Source organism: Neomonachus schauinslandi, chromosome 15 (genome assembly GCF_002201575.2).
Source record: "Neomonachus schauinslandi chromosome 15, ASM220157v2, whole genome shotgun sequence".
NCBI classification, from domain to species: domain Eukaryota; kingdom Metazoa; phylum Chordata; class Mammalia; order Carnivora; family Phocidae; genus Neomonachus; species Neomonachus schauinslandi.
The window spans coordinates 58,322,205-58,342,998 of NC_058417.1; the positions used below are offsets into that span (position 1 = coordinate 58,322,205).

The 20,794-nt window shown below is 66.6% G+C and overlaps 1 protein-coding gene across 1 annotated transcript; it reads right to left on the minus strand.

Annotated features, from left to right (window-relative positions):
• Positions 1-1,910: 1,910 nt before the first annotated feature.
• On the minus strand, positions 1,911-20,579 carry CEP131 (centrosomal protein 131). Its single transcript, XM_044921500.1, has 26 exons — positions 20,546-20,579; positions 18,227-18,434; positions 17,409-17,512; positions 16,830-16,944; positions 16,428-16,555; positions 12,807-12,920; positions 12,076-12,231; positions 10,783-10,900; positions 10,264-10,377; positions 9,883-10,039; positions 9,347-9,441; positions 8,690-8,872; positions 8,135-8,347; positions 7,967-8,056; positions 7,657-7,782; positions 7,212-7,328; positions 6,006-6,108; positions 5,227-5,428; positions 4,866-4,973; positions 4,658-4,775; positions 4,427-4,501; positions 3,525-3,667; positions 3,273-3,450; positions 2,997-3,193; positions 2,248-2,308; positions 1,911-2,165 (listed from the first exon to the last, which is right to left on the minus strand). The coding sequence occupies exons 2-26, from the start codon at positions 18,416-18,418 to the stop codon at positions 2,091-2,093; spliced, it is 3,282 nt and encodes a 1,093-aa protein (XP_044777435.1). The 5' UTR covers positions 18,419-18,434; positions 20,546-20,579; the 3' UTR covers positions 1,911-2,090.
• Between the last annotated feature and the right edge of the window lie 215 nt (positions 20,580-20,794).

Sequence of the window (20,794 nt, forward strand, 5' to 3'; positions counted from 1 at the left end):
TCAATGGTCTAAGAACACTTCCTGAGAAGTCAGAGAAAGAAAAGAAAACACACTTTAAAGGAGAGGGAAGGAAGTAGAGGAATTCTGAAAGGTCAAGGCCAGTGCTCCCTGGCCTGCCCCCTGCTGGAGCACACACCCCACAGGGCAGGCTGTAGGTCTGTTTGGCCAGGGAGGATCTGCTCAGCACAGATCCGACAGGAATTTCAAGGATTTGTTTGGGCTTATCTCCCAAAAGGGTGGTGGGTCAGAAGCAGGTTGTCAGAGGCCAAGAATGCCGTGGGCCTTGGGGAGGGGGTCCAGGTGGGGTGGTCCCAGAGCTCCCCCGCAGATGCCCCTATAACCCACAGCCATCCAGGGAAGGGACTGTGCCAGAAACTAGGGGTGTCCCCCCATCCTATCCACAGGGGGCTTTGGGGTGCTCCTGCTGGGTGGTGGCCAGTCCTGCCTGGGCTGGGAAGTCAGGCCCACCTCTGGTGGGAGCATCACCTCTGCCCATCTCCACAGGTTTCCTGGCTTCCCTGCCTGCCCCGCTCTCTGGACACCACCCTGTCTTCCCATCTGCTGAATACCTTACTTGCAAAAATACATAGTTTAGTAATTTACAGCCGCTTCCCCCTGGCAACTCCTAATAATAGCTTCAGACAAAATACCTTTTCTGGTGGGCGGAGGGAGGTCAGAGCCTCGACAGAAAGACCCGTCTACTCCTGTGTGGTCCCGGCCACGCCCCTGGGAGCCCAGCTGAGGGCTGTGAGCCACCAGCTCCTGCTGGCTGCAGCTGCGGCCCAGGGAGGGGTCTGAGCTGGTGCCCACCGCCCCTGAAGGAGCGCCCCCCACCGGGGGCCAGCCACTCGCCCTTCTCTGGACTTGACAAGAAAGCATCCAAAGGCCAGCCTGGATCTTCGAATAGCTGGCAGAGAGGGTGAGCTGCAGGACAGCAGTGGCTCGGGGGGAGGAAGCGGGCCCAGGACCTCTGGGGAGCCCAGGGCCGCCCCTCCTCACCTCAAGCCCCAGAACTGGGCGCCCCAGGCACACACCGCTGGACGGCCACTGGACGGCCGTGAGACCTTCTCCCCACCTGGTCATGTCACAGGACGAGACAGCCTCGTGAGGAGGGGACACGGATGGGGCTCGTGCATGCTGCCCAGGGGCCAGACCGGGGCCCATGCACCCGGGGATGGGTCAGGCCAGAGGGACCCGGTGTGTCTCCCTGCCGCGGCCAGCTCGGGCACCAAAGAGGGAAAAGACGCTCTCGTGCAGGTAAGGAAACCAAAGCTGGACACACCCCAGGGCAGGGGACGGCAGTGACGGGAAGGCGGGCCCCACAGGTGAGCGCCCGGCAAGCTGCCTCAGCCCTCTGGGGCCGTGGGGCACGGCCTCCCCCCAGGGAGACGCAGGGAGACGCCCTGCACGGGCTGGAGGGCCTTCCTCACCAGCTCGGGCTCCCCCAGCAGCCACAACAGAGGAAAGGGAGGTGCGTCCCCGAGAAGGAGCCCCCGCAGCCCTCCCCTCGCACTCCCCCTCCTGACTCTCGGGTGGGCCTCCCCCCTCCTCATGGGCAGGGCCTGTCCAGTGCCCACTCCTTGGGGGCTCCTGCCTGTCGCAAGTCCGGGGGGGGGGGGGGGGTCCTCAAGTGGGGGAAGGGCTACGTTGTCCCTGGCCATTGTGGGGGCCGGGGCAGCTGGAGAGCACAGGGGAAGAGCCCCTAAGCTCCTTCTGGGGGTGCAGCCAGCCAGCCAGGGAGCATTCTCTCTGCTGGGGACTGGGACCAACCCAGGGCCCACAGCAGGCAGGGGGCACAGGGGGTCAGGATGAGAGCAGAGCTGGGCTGGGGACACCCCGCACCTGGCCTCCAGCCCCCGCCACCCCGGCCCCCGGCCCAGGAGAAAGAGACGAGGCAGGGGCACACAAAGTACTAAAAACACCTCTTTACTGTTCAAATGCAGCCATGGCATTCTAGCGTCAGGATGACGGAGCCCAGGGCACAGGGATGGAAGGGGGCGGTGGGGCCGGGGCCGGGCTGGGGTCCACCTCACACCAGGGACCCCCGGCCTAGCTGTTGTGGGCCCGTCTGCGCTGTGGGCGGTGGGCGGTCACTTGGCGCTCGGGAACGGCCACCTGCGCTGCTCCAACAGCTCTTCCAGGTGGTCGGCCCGCTTCACCGCGGCCTGCAACGTGCGGTCCACCTGCAGTCAGGCCCGGTCGTTACCCCCCGCCCACCCTCGGGCACACCCGGCCTCGGGGACCCACCTCATGCTGTTTCCGGAGGCTGCGCACGGCCTCCTCCTTCTTCGCCAGGGCCAACTTCACCCTGCGGGGGAGTGTGTGGTGGGCCGCGGGGCAACGCCCTAGCCAGACCCCGCGGCCGGCATGCGGCTGAGTGCAGCGGGGGGGCCGGGCCGGGCCTCCATCCTGGAAGAGCCGGTGGGGCAGCTATGCTGCCCACCCCATCCCAGCGCTGCTGACCATGGGCACTGGGTCGTCCAGGGGGGTTGGTGACGAGCTGGGACCCCCATGGCCGGCCCTGGGGCCACTGCCCACAGAACCAGCCTCGGTGAGTCAGAGCCCAGAGTGGGGATCCCGACACACGCTGGGAAGGCTCCCTGCTGAGATGAGGAAGCACCCCCCCCCATTGTCCACCTCTCCGGAAGGACTAAGGGGTCCTGCGGGGCTGGGGGAGCTGCCCACCGCTGAGCCCCCGGGGCTCCGACTCCTCCAGCACAAGGGCTGCTTCACCCAGGCCAGGGAGACGAGCCCTGGCGCTCCTAGTGCTCACCCAGCCGGGTCCTGCTTGGGACGCCTGGTGCTCAGCCAGCCGGGCCCCGGCCACACGGAGCCCACCGCGGCGGCTTACGGCCCAGCTCTGCATCAGCTGCGAGGAGACGCAGCCCTGCAGCCCCCTTCCCTTTCTCAGAGCCAGCGTCCTGCCGTTGGAGCTGTGGGGTCCCACCCCGTCCCCCCATGCTCCCCGAGGACCCCAGGTCCGGCCCCCAGCCCACCTCCCGTGCACCTCCTGCAGCTCGGCCTGCTTCTCCCGCGTGAGCTGCTCCAGCTCCAGCCGCTGGCGGGCCCGCAGCTCAGCCAGCTCGGCCCTGAGCTGCCGGGTCTCCTCCTCGGAGGCTGCCAGCCGGTCCGCAAACTCCTGGCGGAGCACCTCCGCCAGGCTGCCCCTCTCGCTGACCAGCTGCTCGTTCACCTGGGCCGGCACGGGGTGGGAGTGAGCGGGCGGCGGGGGTGCAATGGGGCCGCCGCCCGCCCCTTCCCACCCTGCTCACCGCCGTCAAGTGGGCCAGCTCCTTTTCCTTCTGCCGCACCAGGCCCTGCAGACGCTCGCTCTCCCCCTCTGCCTCCCCAAGGCGCCCCTTCAGTTCGGTGCACCGCTCCTGCAGCTTCCGCTCAGACTGCTCCAGCTCCGAGAGCTCCGTGTCGTACTTGTCCCGGATGCGCTGGACACTGGCGGACAGGGCAGGGTCAGGGCGCTCCGGGGACTCGGGGCCGTGCCGGGCACCGGTGGGAGAAGACCTCACCGGCTCTCCGCGGCCCTCTCGCTCTCCTCCCTGGCGCGCGTCATGTCGGCCTCCAGCCGGTGGATAACCAGCTCGATCTCCTTATCCCGGTCTCTCCGGATCTCCTCCCTCAGCTCCCGTTCCCGGTTCAGTAGCCATGCTTCCTGGGGGTGCACGGGGCTCGGTGGGGCTGGTGCAGGGTCGGCCACAGGACACCCGGCTGGCGGGACCTGGCCCTGCCCTGCCCCTATCAGCCCTTTGGTCAGACCCAGGGTGGGACGCAGCGTGAGCACCAGCAGCGCTGCCCGGGGCTGCTGTCCTGGGTTTGAGGGCAGAGCTGGACACCTCCAAGCCTGCGGACGGGGGGTGAGGGCCCAAATGGGGCAGGCTCTCAGAAGGCAATTTGGAAACTCCCATCAGGCTTCACACCACACTCTTGGAACCAGCTGCCCTGCATCTGCAAACATATCCCACAAACACAGTGACCCCCGTGCACGGTTACGGGGCAGACGGGGAGGCCGCTCGACCACTGCTGAGGCTCTGCCACCAGGCCAAGCGGCATGGCCTCGTGCGGCCCTGTGCGCCTGTCCACCACGGCCTCGTTCCAGGAGTGCCTGGCAGTGCAGGCTGGTGCTTCCTGCGGAAGGCACCGGAAGATGAGGAGCGCAGCCACCTGGGCAAAGGGAGGGTGAGGAATGCCGCCTTCGCCATCAGAGGGATCCGCCCCGGGCCCCCGGTCTCTCCGGGAGCCCCCCTCTGAGAAGGGCTGAAGTAGCCCACTTGCATAGCGTGCACACAAGAGCACGACAACCAGTCCCTGAGCAGCCAGAACTGTGCCCACGGGGAGGCCACGAAAGGGGAACCCACACGTGGCTGTTCTGACGCCGGGGGTGCCAGGCAGGAGACTGCTTCCCGCTCCCCACCTCCTTCTTGGCACAGCTGGCCTCCCACATCTGTCGTTCGGCCTCCAGCTGGTCCTTCAGGGTCTTCATCTCCATCTGGGGGGCGGGCGGCACCGTGAGAGCAGGCCCTGAGCCCCCGGGGCGCGTGCCAGGCCCAGTTGGCTGGGGAGCCCGTCGCATGAGCCCAGGCTTGGCCCAGCGCCCCTCATGGCCGCCAACCCGGCACCCCCAGAACGGGCGCTCCCTGCAGACCTGGTGCCGGCACTCCTGCTCCTCTCTCCCCTTCTCGAACTCGGCCCTGAGAGCCCGGCCCTCGGCCGCGCTGCTCTCCTCCAGCTGCTGCCGCAGTTCCTCCAGCTCCGCCCGCTGCCTGTGGGCCGGCGAGAGCTCAGCATGCGGGGGGGGCGGCGCGGGGCGCGGGGTGGCGCGGGGCGCGGGCGGGACCCCCTCCCGGGGGCACCTGGCCGCCTGCTGGCCCAGCCGCTCCTTCTCCTCGGCCACCTCGCCGTAGAGCCGCCGCCGCTGCTGCTGAAGGGCCCGCTGCTCCTGCTCCACGTGCTGCTCAAAGCTGTGGGACCGGAGGCTGGGAGGCTCGGCGCGGGGCTGGGGGCTCCCGCCACGGCCACCCGCCTGTGCCCGCACCGCCCGGTGCCACCTGCGGCCCTCACGGGGCTCGTCCTGCCCCCTGGGTCTCCTGCCCTGGCACCAGCCTCCGAGCGTCCGCCATCCGCCCCCCCACCGCCCTCCCGCGGGGTCCGGCGCATCCCAGCTCTGCTCGGGCCTCAGCCCCCTCCTGTCCCCGGGCGGGCGGGGACACGCACCGCTGCTGGGCGCGCTCCCGCTCCTGCTGGCCCAGCGCTTCCTTCTCCCGCTGCAGGTGCTCCCGAAGCTCCTCCACCTGGCGCCCAAATCGCTGGGCCGCCCGTGAGTCTGCCCGCAGCAGCTCTGCCTCATGCAAGCTCTTGAGCTTCTTCACCTCCTGCTTGTGCTTGGCGATCAGCTTCTGGATCTCAGGCTCCAGGCCTGGAGGGAGGGCACCGCACCTCAGGGGCCTGCCCCTCAGTTCCTGGGCGGCCGGGGACCCCTGACCTCTGCCTGCTATGCTGACCCCTGCCCCGGTGCTGCAGGGGACTCCCCGTTCTCCCCCACTGTGACACCAGGGCTGCAGCCCAGCCAGGGGATCCCCCACCCCGGCCACCCCAGAGGCTCCAGCTCAAAGCACAGCTGAGCCCCCAGGCTCACCATCCCTCCGCCCCACGGGGCTCCCCCAGGTGCAGGACCCCCCGGAAGAGGGATCACTGGGGAAGAGGGTGTCCGGGGGCAGGAGGGCTGGGCGCGGGCTGGGCGTCAGCAGCCACAGTCCCAGGCGGCAGGGAACCCCGGGCCCCCCCATGCTCCCGCCTGGCACGCTCCCCTGGAAGGTGGAGGAGTTCACAGGGCAGAGGGAAGGCAAGCCCATCCTCCTGGACCCGCCCTTTGTCCTGGGTCCACCGTGGCTGTAACTCAAACCACCATCCTTTCTCAAAGACCCCCTGTGGCTGCCTCTGGGCCGTGTGGCCTGTCGGCCTCTGACCAGTTCTGGGGGGTGGCCGGTCCCCACCTCGGACTGTAATCTCCTTGATTTTTCGGGTTTTCTCATTGATCCACTTCTCCCTGCGGACTTTCTCGGTGGCGCTCATTAGTTCTTTGAGTTTCTTAATCTCCTGCCAGCAAGGAAACAGGAAGTCCACAGAGCAGCTGTGAGGAAGGGGGGAGACGCACAGACCCCCGCCCTGGGCCACCCCCTGCCCTGCACGCGCCAGTGATCCTATTCTGCCCTCCCCAGACATGGAGGCAGGGTCCAGTCTGGAGGCCTAAGGTGGGGGGGGAGGAATCGGCCTGCAGAGGCCCCACTGGGGTGACCCCGAGTCCCCAGCCCTGGCTGTCCCCTGCAGTGGCTGGGGGGACTTTAAAAACGTTGGTGCGGGTGCCTGGGCAGCTCAGTCAGTGAAGCGTCTGACTCTTGGTTTTGACTCGGGTCATCATCTCAGGGTCGTGGGATCAAGCCCCGCGTGGGGATCCCCACTCAGCACGGAGTCTGCTTGAGATTCTCCCTCGCCTCTGCCCCTCCTGCTTGTACACGCTCTCTCTCTCCCTAATAAATAAATCTTTAAAATAAAAACAATGCCAGTGTCACGGCCCTGCAGGGTCAGCTCTGGGCCTGGGGACCATCACCGCCCGCACCGTGGGCGGTGCAGCCGAGGGGGGCGCAGCCTGTGGACGGCAGCTGCCAGTAAAGCTGGATGAGGCAGGGGTCCGGTCATCGGCCGACAGAGCCAGGAGAAACATGTGCGGTCCCTCCGCCCAGGGGCCCAGAGCTGCAGCAGCTCAGGCTCGCACACGGCCAGCACCGCGGGTGGGCAGGCGGTGGCTCCCCTGAGCCCTCCCTCCTCGTATGTGACACGCGAGGGGTCCTGCGAGCTCCTCGGCCCCCGCCCCAGGGTCTGGCACTCAGCGCGTCAGAGGGAACTCCAGTGGCAGGAGGGGACCGAGACTGGTGCTGGGGCGGCCCCCCCGTCCCCGGCCTGGCCCACTGGCTGGCGCCCTGGGTGCGGGGCGCAGGCCCGAAACTCTCCCTGGCTCTGAGGCTGCATGGCGGCTCCCGGGGTCTCGTTCATGAGCCCCACGACTCTCATGCTCCGAGGCTGCCCTTTTCTGGGGCGGGCAGGCACGGACCCCCTCCCACGGGGGCTGAGCGCACGGTGGGGCTGGAGGCCAGCTGCAGGGACAGCGGGGGAGAGCCGGGCAGCGCGGCCGAGGGGCTCACCAGCTCGTGCTGCTCCTGCACCTGGGCCTCCCTATCCTTGCACCTCTCGTTCCCCAGCTTCAGCTCTGCCAGGGCAGCCTCACACCTGTCAGCCAGGGCCTTCTTGTCCTCAATCAGCTGCAATCAAGGGCTGGGGCTAGAGCTGCTGTGCAACCACCAAGTGCCGAGAGCCTGCGGGGGGGCCCGGGGCGGGGGCCGCGGCCGCGGGGTGCGGGCAGATCACGGCGGCGGGGGGAGCACCCAGCGATGTCTCAGACCAGCCCATCAAACAGTTCCCACAGGGTGGGTGCTGCCCATTTCCACAGAAGGGAGGAGGCCCAGCGAGGAAGGCCCGTGGGCCTGGAAGTCTCCGTGAGACCCAAGCCCGTCTGGAACCCGACGACCCCACGGGCCCAGCTGGCCCTGACCCCTCTCGCCTGGTGCCCCACGGCCCGGCCGGAGGTACCTGGTCGATGAAGGACAGGTGCCGCTGGATGGTGGCCTCGTAGTGGTCCCTCTGCTGGCGCAGCTGCCGGCCCAGCTCCTTCTCAGTCTCCTTGACCCGCCGCACGGTCAGGTCCCGCTGCTGCACCTGAAAGGGGCGCCAGGAGGAGCAGCTGGGCAGGGGGTGCCGGGAGGAGGAGACAGGGCAGGCGGAGGCCCTCCCAGGGAGCAGCGCCGGCAGGACACACCCAGGCTGGTGAGCAGGGCCCGCGTGGTCACGGCCCCCCGCCTGCGCGTGAGGATCTGCCAGGCTGGGTTGGCGGGGACGTTACCAGAGCTCTCTGCAGCAGCCCCACGGCCTGCTTCTTCTCCTCCACCTCCAGCTTCAGCCGCATCACAGATGCGCTCCCCATGGACGTGGGCTCCAGGCGCCCCTCCTGAGGCACCAGCTCCTGGGAAGGCAGTGTGCGTCAGGCAGGCCCCGGTCACCTGGTGAGGACCTGCTGTCCCTCCCTGGGGCCCCTCCACACCTGGGGCGCTGAGGCCGGCCGGTCCTGCCCCAACTTCTCCACCTCCATCTCGTGCAGAAAGCTCATGATACTCTGCAGCTTGGCCTCGGACAGCAGAGTCCCATCTTCGGGGAGACCGGTGCACGTGCTGAGCTTCCCAAATTTCTCCAGGTTGTCAGCGGTCAGCGAGCTGGCATCGTCCTCCTACAGGGGAGGGGGCACAGCAGCAGGGGCCGTTGGGGCGGCCGAGGACGCCGGGCTGGGCCTCCAGGAGCCACTCAGGGACCCCGGGGCAGGGGAGGATGGGAAGGAGCGAGCGCGGGGACAGCAGCGGAAGGCAGCCGGACCTGGTCTGGAAGGAAGGGCCTCTCAGGCTGCCCAGAGGCTTGCGGGGCACTGCCGAGGGCACCAGGGGCAGAGAGGCGGCACCCACTCCCCACCCCAGGGTTACTCTGGGCGTCCTAACAAGCCCCATCTGGCCCTCATTAGGGTCCCGACTGAAGCAGGCAGGAGCCCCGGTGACCTGTGCGGACGCAGCCCAGTCACCTCGTCGCTCCAGGAGTATTTGTCCTTGTGGTAGGCCCTGGGGCAGGGCAGCGGCTCGGGTTCCTCCTCCAGCAGCTTGAGTGTGTCCAGCAGCTCATCCAGGGTTGCCCTGGACTCAGCCCTGGCCCTCGCGGGGCCCACCACCTCCAGATCCTCACTGGCCACATCCCGGGAGCTGGCATCCTGCAGTGGACACGTAGGAGAGAGAACCACGAGGCCACTGGGGACCACCAGAGAGCCGTGGGGGGAGGCTGGGGGAGATGGGGGGCCGCGAGAGGGGAGGCCTCCTCCACACAGGCTCATGCCATGTAGCCACGTGGACCAGGCTCATCCCGACCCACCTCCAGGGAAACAAGAAGGACGACTGGGTGGGATGCCCCTGGGCCTGGCCTCCTCGCCCCTAACCTCTGAGCTTCCTGCTCCCTTCTGTAGGCATGCACACGGGGCCCCCACCCCAGAGCATCTGCGAACACCCAATGGGATTCCAGAGCAACCCATGAGACCCCATCCTGCACTGGACCAACAAGACCCATTCTGGGCAGGCTCTCCTGGCACCAGTGACCCCACGGCCACGGGGGTCAGGCTTGGGCCACCCAGGCACGGACGCCCCCCGAAGCTGAGGCCGGGGAGGGCAGACAGGAGGAGCCATATGGACACCTGAGGCTTGTCGTCTGGAAACTTCCGGGGCTCTGGGGATGAGTTGGAGGCAGACTGGCAGGGGTCCTCTGGGCCCGCGGTTCGGAAGCCGGCCCCTGCGCAACACAGCACAGCATTGGCCCCCCGCCGGCGTCCCCCCAGCTGGGGGCAGCAAGTCTGGGGAGCCCTTGAGAAGAGGCCACACAGGGGAGGCGGAGCACGTGACAGCAGGTGCCACGGCAGACTTCGCGTGGAACACAGAGAACGATCGGGAGCCCTGACCTGGGGTGAAGGGTCAGGGGAACAGGTGTGACCCCAGAACTCTTGGTCCCCCCCATCCAGCTCCAGAAGAAGAGGCGCAGGAGCAGAAAGGCAGGGCCTAAGGGTCTGCTGCACAGTGCAGCAGGGACACAGGGAGCTGGGGGACATCAGCAGAGGCTACAGCCCTCCAGAGGGAGGGGGCAGGGGTGTCCGCGCTGGGCTGGGGGCGGGGCGATGCCCTCGAGGGCGCAGAGCTGGGGCACGTGCAGGTCGGCCTCCTGGCTCTGGGCGCTCACCGGCGTTGTTGGCCTTGTGGGTCTGCGGGGCGTGAGTGGTGCCCCCCGGTCTGGGGGCCGGCTCCCGGGCAGGCCGGGGCTTCTCCGGCTCCCGGGCCTCCTTCAGCAGCCCAGGCTCACGGTCACCTGACTTCTGGGCTCGCTTCTGCTGCAGCTCCTGCCGTGAGGAGCACCTCTGAGCAGCCTCGCCTGGACACAGCCAGGCCCCTCGTCCCCCCTATGCCCAGCTGCCCCGGGGCCCAATGTCCAGGGGCTTGGGGAAGGGAGGGGTCAGGGAAGGCAACAGGCAGGGGTCCCCCAGGGCACAGGGGGTGGACCCAGCAAGTGTCATTTGCTGCCTTGGCACTGGGCTCCCCACGCTGCTCAGGCCACCCCGGGCACCTGAATGGCCGCTCGCCTGGCCTGGCGCGCCTTCTCCTCCCGGACCTTCCTCCTGGCCGCCTCCTTCTGCTGGTGCAGGCCCAGGAGCCCCTCTCCCAGCTGCTGCCGCTGCTCCTGTGGAAGCCGAAGCCAAGGCTGGTCTTACTGGGAGGATGGGGTCGCCCGATCCAGACCTGGGCTTCCACAGGACCCCACGGCCCCCCGACCTGCGGTTTCTCTGCCCCAGAGAAGACAAGCCTCCCTCCAGGCAGCCAGGGGCTCCTCCGGATGGGGAGACAGCCCTGCCTCTTGGAGCAGGGACCTGCAGCCAGAAACCCGCTCGGACTGCTCGGCCCAGGGTGCCACTGGCAGGCATGTCCTGACATCCAGGCCCTGACTCAGGGCAGGAGGGAGCAGGGCCCCCAGACGGGGTACAGACCCATGGGGCAATCCCAGGTTGCAGAAACCCCAGTGTATGTGGCTGGGACCCCTGGGACTCAGGCCCGCTTCCTCAGGGCACGGCTTTCACACGACATTGACCTCTTGCTTGGATGCTAGCAGGTGCTCTCGGCAGGCAGCTCGGGCTCGGCGCCGCCGCACCTGCTGGCGGTACCATCGCTGGATGGTGACAGCGGCCTGGTTCACCTGGTGGATAAACCTGCGGGGGGCAGCAGTGCTCAGGACGGAGGCTGGGCCCCGTGCGCCCGAGGCAGCTGAGCGACGGCCTCTCTCCTCCGCGTCCCCCCGAAGGCCCAGGCGGGCAGAGAAGCCAACAGCCGCACGTTCCCGCAGAAACAAAAATGCCCATCTGCAGACGCTCATCAGTCGCCAGAAATGACCCCGAGGCCCGCGGCTGGGCTGTGGGTGAACGCTGCAGTCCCGACAGTGGAAGCTATTCACGGGCAGAGAGCCACACACCAGAGACGGGCCCCAGGCCTAGCGCTCCAGCCAGAGCATTCTAGAAGAGGCAAAGCCCTAAGGGGACAGCTGGGCGTGGCCAGGGTCAGGCCTGGGGAAGCCAGATACAAGGCCTGCGGGTGGGAGGGTTCTGGGGGTGACAGGCGTTCCGTGTCTTGGTGGCTGCCCAAGCTCATGCCGTATCACATGCGTGCATCTTACTGCCTGTCAGTTCGAGTCAGAACAGCTGAGTAAACTGGGCAAAGTCTTCCCCTGGGCTCTCCGGACCATTTAAAGTCCCCAACGGAGCATCCAGGACACGGAGGGTCGCCGGCCCGGGGACGGGGCAGAGAGGGGCCCTTGCAGCTGACGCAGGGCCTGGGGGGTGCACGGAGCTGCAGGCTCCCGGCCCCACCCGCCCCTCCTCCAGGCCTGCTCCCCAGGCTCCGGGGGGACAGCAGCAGGGACCGTATCACCTGCAGTTCCTGACCAGGAGCAACGCCGCCATGGCCCGGCGGCCACCGCAGAAGGCGCCGTAAGACTGTTGGTGTTTTCTTTAGTTTCTATATCTCTCTTCCACTTAATGCTTTTTTAATTAAGAGCTTTAGTGAGCTCTAACTGACGCTATAAAATTTATCCATCTTAAGTATACTGTTCCGTGATTTTGCATAAACTGACCCGCGTGTATGACCGCCAGTGTGACCCAGGTTTGGAACACTTCCATCACCCGGAGAAGACACCCGCCTCCCCCTGTTGTCCGCAGCCGCAGGCGGCTGGGGCTGCACCTCCGCGGACTTGCCCCTTCTTCACATTTAGTACAAACAGGCCTGGACGACGTGGGCGCTTGTCCGCGTCCGTGTTTGAAAACAATTATTCAAGTGGACATTCCTACCACGGGAGCTTCAGGCCCCCTCCTGGCCCCCGGCCCCTGGTCACCTCTCGGCCTCCTCCTCTGTCACCTCCTTCCGTCTGAGCGGGCCTGGGGCGCCCCCAGCGCTGTTCTGGGCCGCGTGGCTGCTGCCGGCCAAGTTCTTGTGCGGTTTCGCGGAGCTGCTGCTCTCCCCCCCACCGGCGGCCGCCTTGAGGATGTTGCTAACAGGAAAGGGCAGGAAAGGCTCGCGGCCGCCGCCAGGCCCCCTCACAGCCCCGGCAATCGGCTCGGCCTGCGAGCAGAGGGGGCAGCCGCGGCTTCATCCCAGGGGCCTTGGGCTGGAAGGAGGCACCTGCAGGACGTGAGCAGCGAGCGCCGCCTGCTCCCCCGTCCCGAATGTCAGCCGATCCCCCCACAGGGCCCATTTCACGGCACCCAGGGCCAGTGGGCTCTTTCCATTCAAAACAGCAAAAGGTCTCAAGAGTCGTGGGATCCCAGAGCCAGAGAGTGACCCGAGACATCCCAGGGGCACTCCCTGCCTCCCAGTGTGCAGGGGGCGTGGGCTACACGCGCGGGCCTGCACCAGACTCAACCAGCGGGCTGAGACTCCAGGGGTGGCTGCGGCCTCCTCGGCAGCACCGCACGCCGGGGCTGAGCCCCAGGCCCACCTGACTGCCCGCGCAGGCCCGGCCTGAATGTGGCCTCCCTGGTGCCCCTCGTGGGCCAGCCCGCCCCAGTGCGGGCTGTTCACTGTGCACCAGCTCCCACACCCGCCCCAGACCGAGCCAGGCCTTACTTGAGAGAGGGAGCCGTGTGGTTGGAGCTCTTGGGGGGCGGCGCCTTGTCCGGGGGGGCATAGTAGTTGTGCAGCATGCTAGTTACGCAGTTGCCCACCGCGCCCTTGTTGCTCCTGCCGGAAGAGACCGGAGAGGCGTCAGCCTCCGGAGGCGGCGGAGCCCCGGGGTGTGCTCACCACGGCATCATCCAAGGGCCCCTGGGGGCCCCTCCATGGCCACCACACCGACACTGGGGGCTTCTCGGGACCCGGGACAGCCCCGGCCGTGGCGTTCCCCCGAGCAGAGCCCGAGGTGGGCCGTGAAAACCCAGGCCCCTGACAGTGGACACGCCCGCGGGTCACAGACCACCAGTCCACGGAGCATGGGCCTTTCTGTGCCGACGAGACGGGACAGGAGGCACACAGGCCTCTCTGCCCCCCTCAAACCCACTGGAAGGAACACACGTGGACAAAAGGAACGTGGAGGAGAGAGCCGCAAACACATGACCACAGCGTTTTACAGGATGAGAAACAGAAGGGCCAGTGGTAAGTGACACGGTGAGGCAGGGAGGAGATGCCCGGGGCGCGGGGGCAGCTGCTGTGCCCCCCAGGACCCCACAGGGCGCAGGGAGTGGAGATGCCCAGCTCTTCTAAAGCAACACTGCGACCCCTTCCTCATGGTCGGCACCCCGGCACCAAGCCCATCCCTCGGCTCCAGACAGGAGGCTGGCTCTCCCGGTGTGTGCCCAGCAGGACGTCCCCACCCCCCACCCCCGGCGGGGCGCGCAGCCGGGAGACCAAGACTCCCTCCCGGGAGAGACGAGCAGCCCAGAGAAGAGCCCCGGACGCTGACAGGTGCGGCCCCCGGGACGGCAGCCTGGCCCCTGCCCGGTCGCCCCGGCGTGAGCCGCCAGCCAACTCGGAGGGCCTCCCTCGCAAGTGCTCTGCCAGACATCTGAGGACAGACACACGTGCGAAGGGCTGACAAACAGGACAAGGAGTCTCCGAGAATCCATCCTGGCAACCAGGCTGTGCCAACACATGTTTAACAGCTTGTTCTCTGGGGGAAAAGCTCTTAATTTGTCATGTTTGCCAATTTCAATATTCCCAGCATGGCTGACTTGAGACATGCGCGGAGTTGGGGCGAGCGCACAGCCCGCCTCCTGAGCGGGTGCAGGAGGCCCGGCCGCCTGGTGTCATCAGAGGGCGATTGAGAACCGCCGCCCTCGGGAACAGAAGGAGCTTATGGGACCGAGGACCACGCCGCTTGGCCACGTGGGGACGGAGGCAAGAGCAGGCCTGCAGCACGGGGGGACGCAGGGCCCCCGGGTCCCAGAGCTGAAGGCAGACTGTAGAGTCCATCCAGGAGGCCCGCCGGGCCAGCGACGCGCTCACGGGGCAGCAGAGCAAAGAAAGGGAAGAAAACCGCCACGGAAAACACAGGACGACACCTGCCGGGACCGAGCAGCACGTGTCTGGGACGGGGGCCCCCGAGGCCAGCAGGCGAGTGGGGAGGACCCAGGGCGGAGGGCCGGCACCTCGAGATTCCACACGGGGAAGTGAGGGGGCGACACAAAGTGCTTCTAGAGAGAACACAGGACCCAGAAAAGGACCAGGATCGGCACGGCAGAGGACTCCCCGGAGGCTGTCCTTGGAGCCCGAGCGACGGCTTTGGCGGCTCTGCTGACCAAACTCCGAGTCAGCTCGAGGGTGACGGCATCGTCAGGCACATGACAACCTAGCATCCTCGCCAGGAGCCTGCAGGAGGGCGTGCTCACGGACGACGGGGGGACGGAGGGCCCCCACGGAGGCAGGGGCAGCCGGGGGCAGCCTGTGGGCATGAGCGTGCGGCCCGCAGGGATGGCGGCCAGTCTGACCCGGGGCGCGGGGAGAAGCCAGGCTCCGAGGGCTTTCTCCAGAGCAAGGTGGACAGGGAGGGCCCCTGCTCTCGAGTGTGGGACACGTGGCCGGGACACAGACAACCAGGTGGGAAAATTTAACTCTGGAAAGACAGCAGCCTGTCCCAAATGTCGACAGCCCCCTGGGGCGTGGCACTGCTCTAAGAGAGGCACACGTCTTCCCCAGGGCGCCCTCCTGACTGCAAACACAAGCAGGACCCCTCAGTGTAAATGAGGGCCCTGTGGCCCAGGGAGGTTAAGTAACCTGCCCCAAGGCCCACAGCAAAAAAACAAAACGAAAAAACCACGTGAAATCAGAATTCGGGCCAGGCAGAGCTGGTGCCGGTCCCCGAGTGGAAACACAACCACAGAGACTGAGGCGCATCCGCCGGGGCAGCCCTCCCAGGGCAGCGGGCGGAGGGAAGATGTGCTCGCGTGCAGCGCGGGCCACAGGAGAGCAAACCCTGCCCTCCACGCGGAAGACAGTCAGTGATGAGCAACACTGGTGTAGCTTCGATATACGCCTCCTAGAAAACACCAGAAACAGCCCGACAGCAGATGCCCCCGGGGAGCAGGACTCGGGGTGGGGAGGGAAGGGCACTGGGTCTGCTAATTTTCATCTTAAGTTTGTGGTCCAGCTCCACGTTTTAGCTGTGTGCATGCGTCACTGATAGAAATTACAATTAAATTTTCACTTAAATTCTCATGTCAAAAGCAAGAATTCGGGCGCCTGGGTGGCTCAGTCGGTTAAGTGACTGCCTTTGGCTCAGGTCATGATCCCAGGGTCCTGGGATCGAGTCCCGCATCGGGCTCCCCGCTCTGCGTGGAGCCTGCTTCTCCCTCTCCCACTCCCCCTGCTTGTGTTCGCTCTCTCGCTGTGTCTCTCTCTGTCAAATAAATAAATAAAATCTTTTAAAAAAAAAAAAAAAAAAAAAAGCAAGAATTCTTGCTGCGCCGATTCTGGGGAACAGTCCCGGAGAACCTCTCTCAAAGACCGTTCCTTTGATAAAAGGCTGTCGTGTTGGGAAGTTCTTTCTCGCGCTGAAGCAAATGTATCTCCTTGTCCCTCTGCCCACGGCGAGGGGGACCAGCTCCCCTGACAGCCCAGGGCAGCCATGCCGAGCCCACTTTCCTCCACGGCTTCTCCAGGCCACCCGCCCATCCCGACGACTCCTGGCCAGCAGCCCCATCGGCCGAGGCCGCAGCCTGCCCGGCCCTCTGCAGACCCCGCCACGTTGGCCATCGCTCCGCACGTGCCTGGTTCTGTCCTGCTGTGGGCAGCACGGTTGACCAGGGACCACCAGGGCCCGCACGCGGACCCACTGTTGGCACGCAGCAAGCAGGGATGGCCCAGGAAACAGGCTCTGCCCCTCTGAGATGTGGCGGATGAGCCTTATACAGTGGCCCGTGGCCCCAAGCGACCCTCACCAGGCCCGAGCTCTTCGGGAGCGAAGCCGGGCGTCTCGGGCCGTCTGGAGGCAAGCTGCCCCGCAGAGGAGAGGGCGGGTGGGGGTGTGCCCCGTCTGAGCTCCCCCCCAGGCCAGAAGAGCCCCTGCCTAGTGTGCAAGATGCCACCCTGCAGCCTCCTTCCCTGGGCCCTTGGGTGGAGAAGCCAGCCACTCATTTCCTCATCCATTCATTCATTCCAGAGCACACAGGTCCTGCCACGAACAAGACAAACGGCGCCCTCCTCCAGGGGCTTCAGGTGGCTGGGGCCACACGGAGCACCTACAACAGGGCCCACCTGTTGTTGGCAGTGAAGTTGGGGGCCAGGGGAACGGTGCACTCTCTCTTCCGTGGGCCCACCGGCGCGTCGACGGTCCTAGGACTCCGGGAGTCGGGTGGCAAGGTGAAGGCCCTGGGCTGGTCGTCCTGTCCGTGGCACGGCAGGCACCTCAGACCATGACGTGCTGCACAGGCCACTGACCCCAAGCCCCTGGCGTGTCCCCACAGCCTCCCCCACAGACGGGATGGCCCAGGGGGCTGGGAGTTTCTGTGCCCCCCCTCCACCTGCCACGCTGTGATCAAAGCCAGCTAACGCTGACCCCCTCCCCACCGCCGGCCCCGCCCGCGGGTGCAGCCAGAACAAGGCAGGAACCAGGCATCCCTCTCGGAGGGACACTTAGACTCAGCCGCTGGCCCTTACCAGGACGTTCCACGTGGCTCCCTTCTCGCTGGGAGCCTTGCTCAGACCAGCCAGCCTCTTTCTCCCAGCGGAGCTGCCCTCGAAGAGGGTCAGGAAGTGGGGGCGCCCGGCCGGCCTGTGTCGGGAGAGGGGATGACAGGCAGGGAGAGTCAGCCCGGGGAGGCCAGCTCCAGCAGCGCAGACGGGCGGGTCTTCCGAGGGGACAGGAGGGGCCAGGTCAGCACAGCAGAATCCTGTCCCCAAGCCCGTGGCTTGGCGCATCATTGCTTAGCTATAATCTGACAACCACGCCTGAAGAAGGGACTCCCACCCGAGCCACAGCCACCCCGACACCCACGCGAAGGGCGCAGCAGGGACAGAGGGAGAGAAGCAGGCAGGGGGACGCTGGCCTGGGGCTCCACATCTCTACTCACAGATACAGCGGGGTAAGATGCATCCCGCCTGCCCGCCGCCCCCCCACACACACACAGGGCTGGCCTGAGTGCAGGTCACATCAGACCCGGTGCCCAGCCTGGGCCCTACCTAATGAGGCTGGAAGGGGGGCTGACAGAGGCAGGAGAGGAGCGCGCTGGGGGCTACCTGAGGGGGCCGGTCCAGGCCTGGCTGGCTGGCGGCTGGTGGACCTGCGTGGTGCTGTTAGATCTGCGAAGGTTGTTGATGGTTCGGGAACCTCCGGGCCCCTCCTGTAAAAGGAAGAAACAAGCAACCCCATGGCGAAGGCTTCAGACACTCACCGGTTCACGCCGTGCCATGCCAGGCCTCGGAGAACGGATTTAGGGAGAGGAGAGAGGTCTCCTGGTTCTCGTGGACAACAGCAGCGTGAGGTCCTGGGCAGGGCCCGCTGAACTGGCCCAGGTCCTTGGCCTCTCGAAGCCTCGTCTTCCTCGAACAACGTGGGAACCCAGCGTCCCTGGCTGGTGAGGGTCCGGGAGGAAGTGTGTGGGGCTTGGCCCGGGGGCTTTGGCAACGGCTGCCGGGCCTGGTCCTCATGGTCATCCGCTACCCTGAGGAGCGTGGCCACCCCATTCCGGCCAAGTATCTGCTGCCGGCCTGCCCACCAGGCTTTCTTCAAGGCCGCCGGGAGCTCATCTCCTCCCCCAAAGGTCACCCTGCTCCTCAAGGAAGCAAATAAATCCAGTGTTGGCGGAGCAAAAAGGACCGAGAGGTCAGTGCCAGCAGGATTTAGGCTCTGCCTCGGGCCGGGCCGACCCTTGACCGACCCTGGCCTTGACCTCTTTGTGAGTTAGGTCTCTGGTCTACGAGCGGGAGTCCCTCCTGAGCTTGGGGCGGCCGCAGGCCGCAGGACAACAGACATGGGGGATGCCTGTGGAAGGGTGGGGAGACTCTTCAGGAGGTGGGGGCAGCGCAGGTAAACCCACACACCCCCCGGCCCCAGCACTCACCAGCGCCTTCCTCCTCGGCTCACTGCCCGTGACCACGGAGAAGGAGTGGGCGATGGGCTTGGCGGCGGAGGCACTGTTGGGGCGCCAGGTCACGGGTGGAGGGAGGCCGGTCAGGCTTAGGTCCACCCCTTCTGAGCTGCCCTCGGGGGCGCCGGAGGGACCGCTGGTGGCCCGGGAGCCCTTCATGGAGGCTGAGCAGGCCCTGAGCAGGCAAGAAATGCGGTGGGACGCCCTCTGAGGAGCCAGGCCCCCTCACACACCACCTCCCGCCAGGTCAGGGAGCCTGCTGCCAACCAGCCGCCTCCTCGCTGGGTGGGAGGGGGTCCCTTTGTCAGAGCAGGACCCGGGGCCGAAGCGACCGCTCTCCAGAGGGACCCTGCCCGAGGGTGGCCGGGGGCAGCACTGAACCCGCCCCCCGGGAGAGGCTTTCCACCCCTCTGAGCGCCCTTCCTTCATCTGTAAGACAGCTGTCACAAAGTGCCTATTCCTGGGGTTGTCCCGAGGCTCGGACAAGGCGGCTGTGAGGCTGGCCTGCAGGAGGCTCCATGGCAGACGCTCGAACTGGGACATGGTCTGAGTCACGCTGCCCGACCCAGGGTCCCCAACTCTGGTCCGCAGTCTGGCCATGGAACCCCTGCGCTTCCCCAGAGCCCCCTGGAGCACCCCGACTGGCATCTGCTCCTCACTTCTAGCCCCCCCCAGCACCAGCCACCCTTCTGTCTCCCTGGCTACCCCCTCTTCCCAACCCCTCAAGTCAGAGGGTCCCCAAGCTCAGCCCTGGCCTCCCCTCCACCCAGCCTCTCACCTGGGGGCCCACATCTGGCCTCCAGGATTCAAACAGAGGCTGACGGTTCCTGCCCCCTTCTGTTCCCTAATTCCTGACTCAGGACCAGCTGTGCATCTGGCGCCTCAGCCCCAAAAAGACCAAAGGAGAACCCTGACGTCTGCCTCTAGCTGCCCCCTCCCCAGGGGTCATGTAACCCAGACCATTTGTAACTGGCTCAGGCCAAGGACCTAGATCTCATGCTGACATCTTCCCTTCCCCACCACACCTGCTGCCGGTGCCCTCTCCCCATGCACCCCTTCCCTCCACAGCCTCTCCTAGAACCTGGACAAGCACAGTCCCTCCTGCAGCCCCTCCCCACGCGGCAGCCGGAGCTGATCTTTCTCCACCAGGTCTCAGATCACACTGCATCCCTGCCCAAAACCTTCCGAGGGCCCCTCGGCACAGAGAATAAAGTCTAAACACCCAACACCCCTCAGATCTGACCCTGCTCTCTCTGTGACCTCTTCACTGCCCCCCGTTGCCCCTCGCTCTGCTTTAGCCAAACCATCCATCCTGCTGCTCCTCAAACTGGGCCAGCCTGTTTCCATCGCAAGCCCATGCACCTGCAGCCCCTCTGCCTGGGGCCTCTTCCCCTGGGACGTCCCCGGGCTCCCCCTTCACTCACAGAGCCACCAGTCCCCATCACTTTGCTCCCTCCTCCCGCTCTGTTTTCCTTCACCTGGCCACACAGGTCGGTCTGCGTTGTCTCACTCCTCCTAAGAACATCAGCACCACGAGCACAGGGACCACGTAGCCCCGGTCCCTGGCACGTGGCAGGCACTCAAGCAATAGGAGTGGATGAGTGCATGAACCGGTAGCACCAGGAATGACCATGGAGGAAAGAGCACAGCCCTCCCTGCCACGGAGGACTCTGGTGGGCCAGCAGGCACACGCCATCACCACCCCAGGTTCAGGGCTGCAGCCTCCTCCACAAGCACATAGTGGGGGCCCCCTGGCCAGCGGCCAGCGCCTCTGTTCTCTAGAGTGGAGCACAGAACTGTCCCTGCCCTTCACTCATGTATTTCCGATTGTGCGATTGATTTTAACCCCCTCCTCTCCCCAGGTCACTGGCCACACCCAGCCGGACCCAGGCTGGCCGGACCCAGGCTGGCCGGCTGAGCCGCTCGGGCACCATCAGCGCGCGGGGCTCTGGGATGGTAAACACAGCCTCTCCCTGGAAACCTCCAGGCCAGACCTCGCCTTGCACACAAAGATGTCTGTCCCAGCACCCGAGCCTCTGCCCAGACTCCTCCACATGGGCTGATGCAGGACCCCCGGCCGCTTCTCCACCGAGCAGCTCCCAGTCCCCCAAAGGACTTGGCTCAAGGTGGTGGGACCCGAGACGGCCGACTGGACTCCACTCCCTCGCGCAGGCCCCCCGCCCGCCCCTGCACGGGGAGGAGAGAGGGGGGAAAGCCTTCACCTGCGCGGGCCCCGCACACCCGCATCCGCGCGAGCCCCCCTCACCTGCGCGGGGACCCCCTCACCTGCGCGAGCCGGGCCTGGGGCGCGGAGCCTGCGGGGCCGGCCGGCGGGGGGATGTGCGAGGCCCTCCCAGGTGGGACGCCCGGGGCTCAGGCTTTGGGCGGGCAACCTCGCGCCGCGGCCCTGGCGCCGGCTTCGAGGCCCAGGTGACAATGAAGCGGCCGGGCCGCAGGGCGAGCGGCGGCAGCTAGCAACCAGCAACCAGCCGGGCACCTCCTCCCCCGTCCGTCACGGGGGCCCGCCTTTCCTGC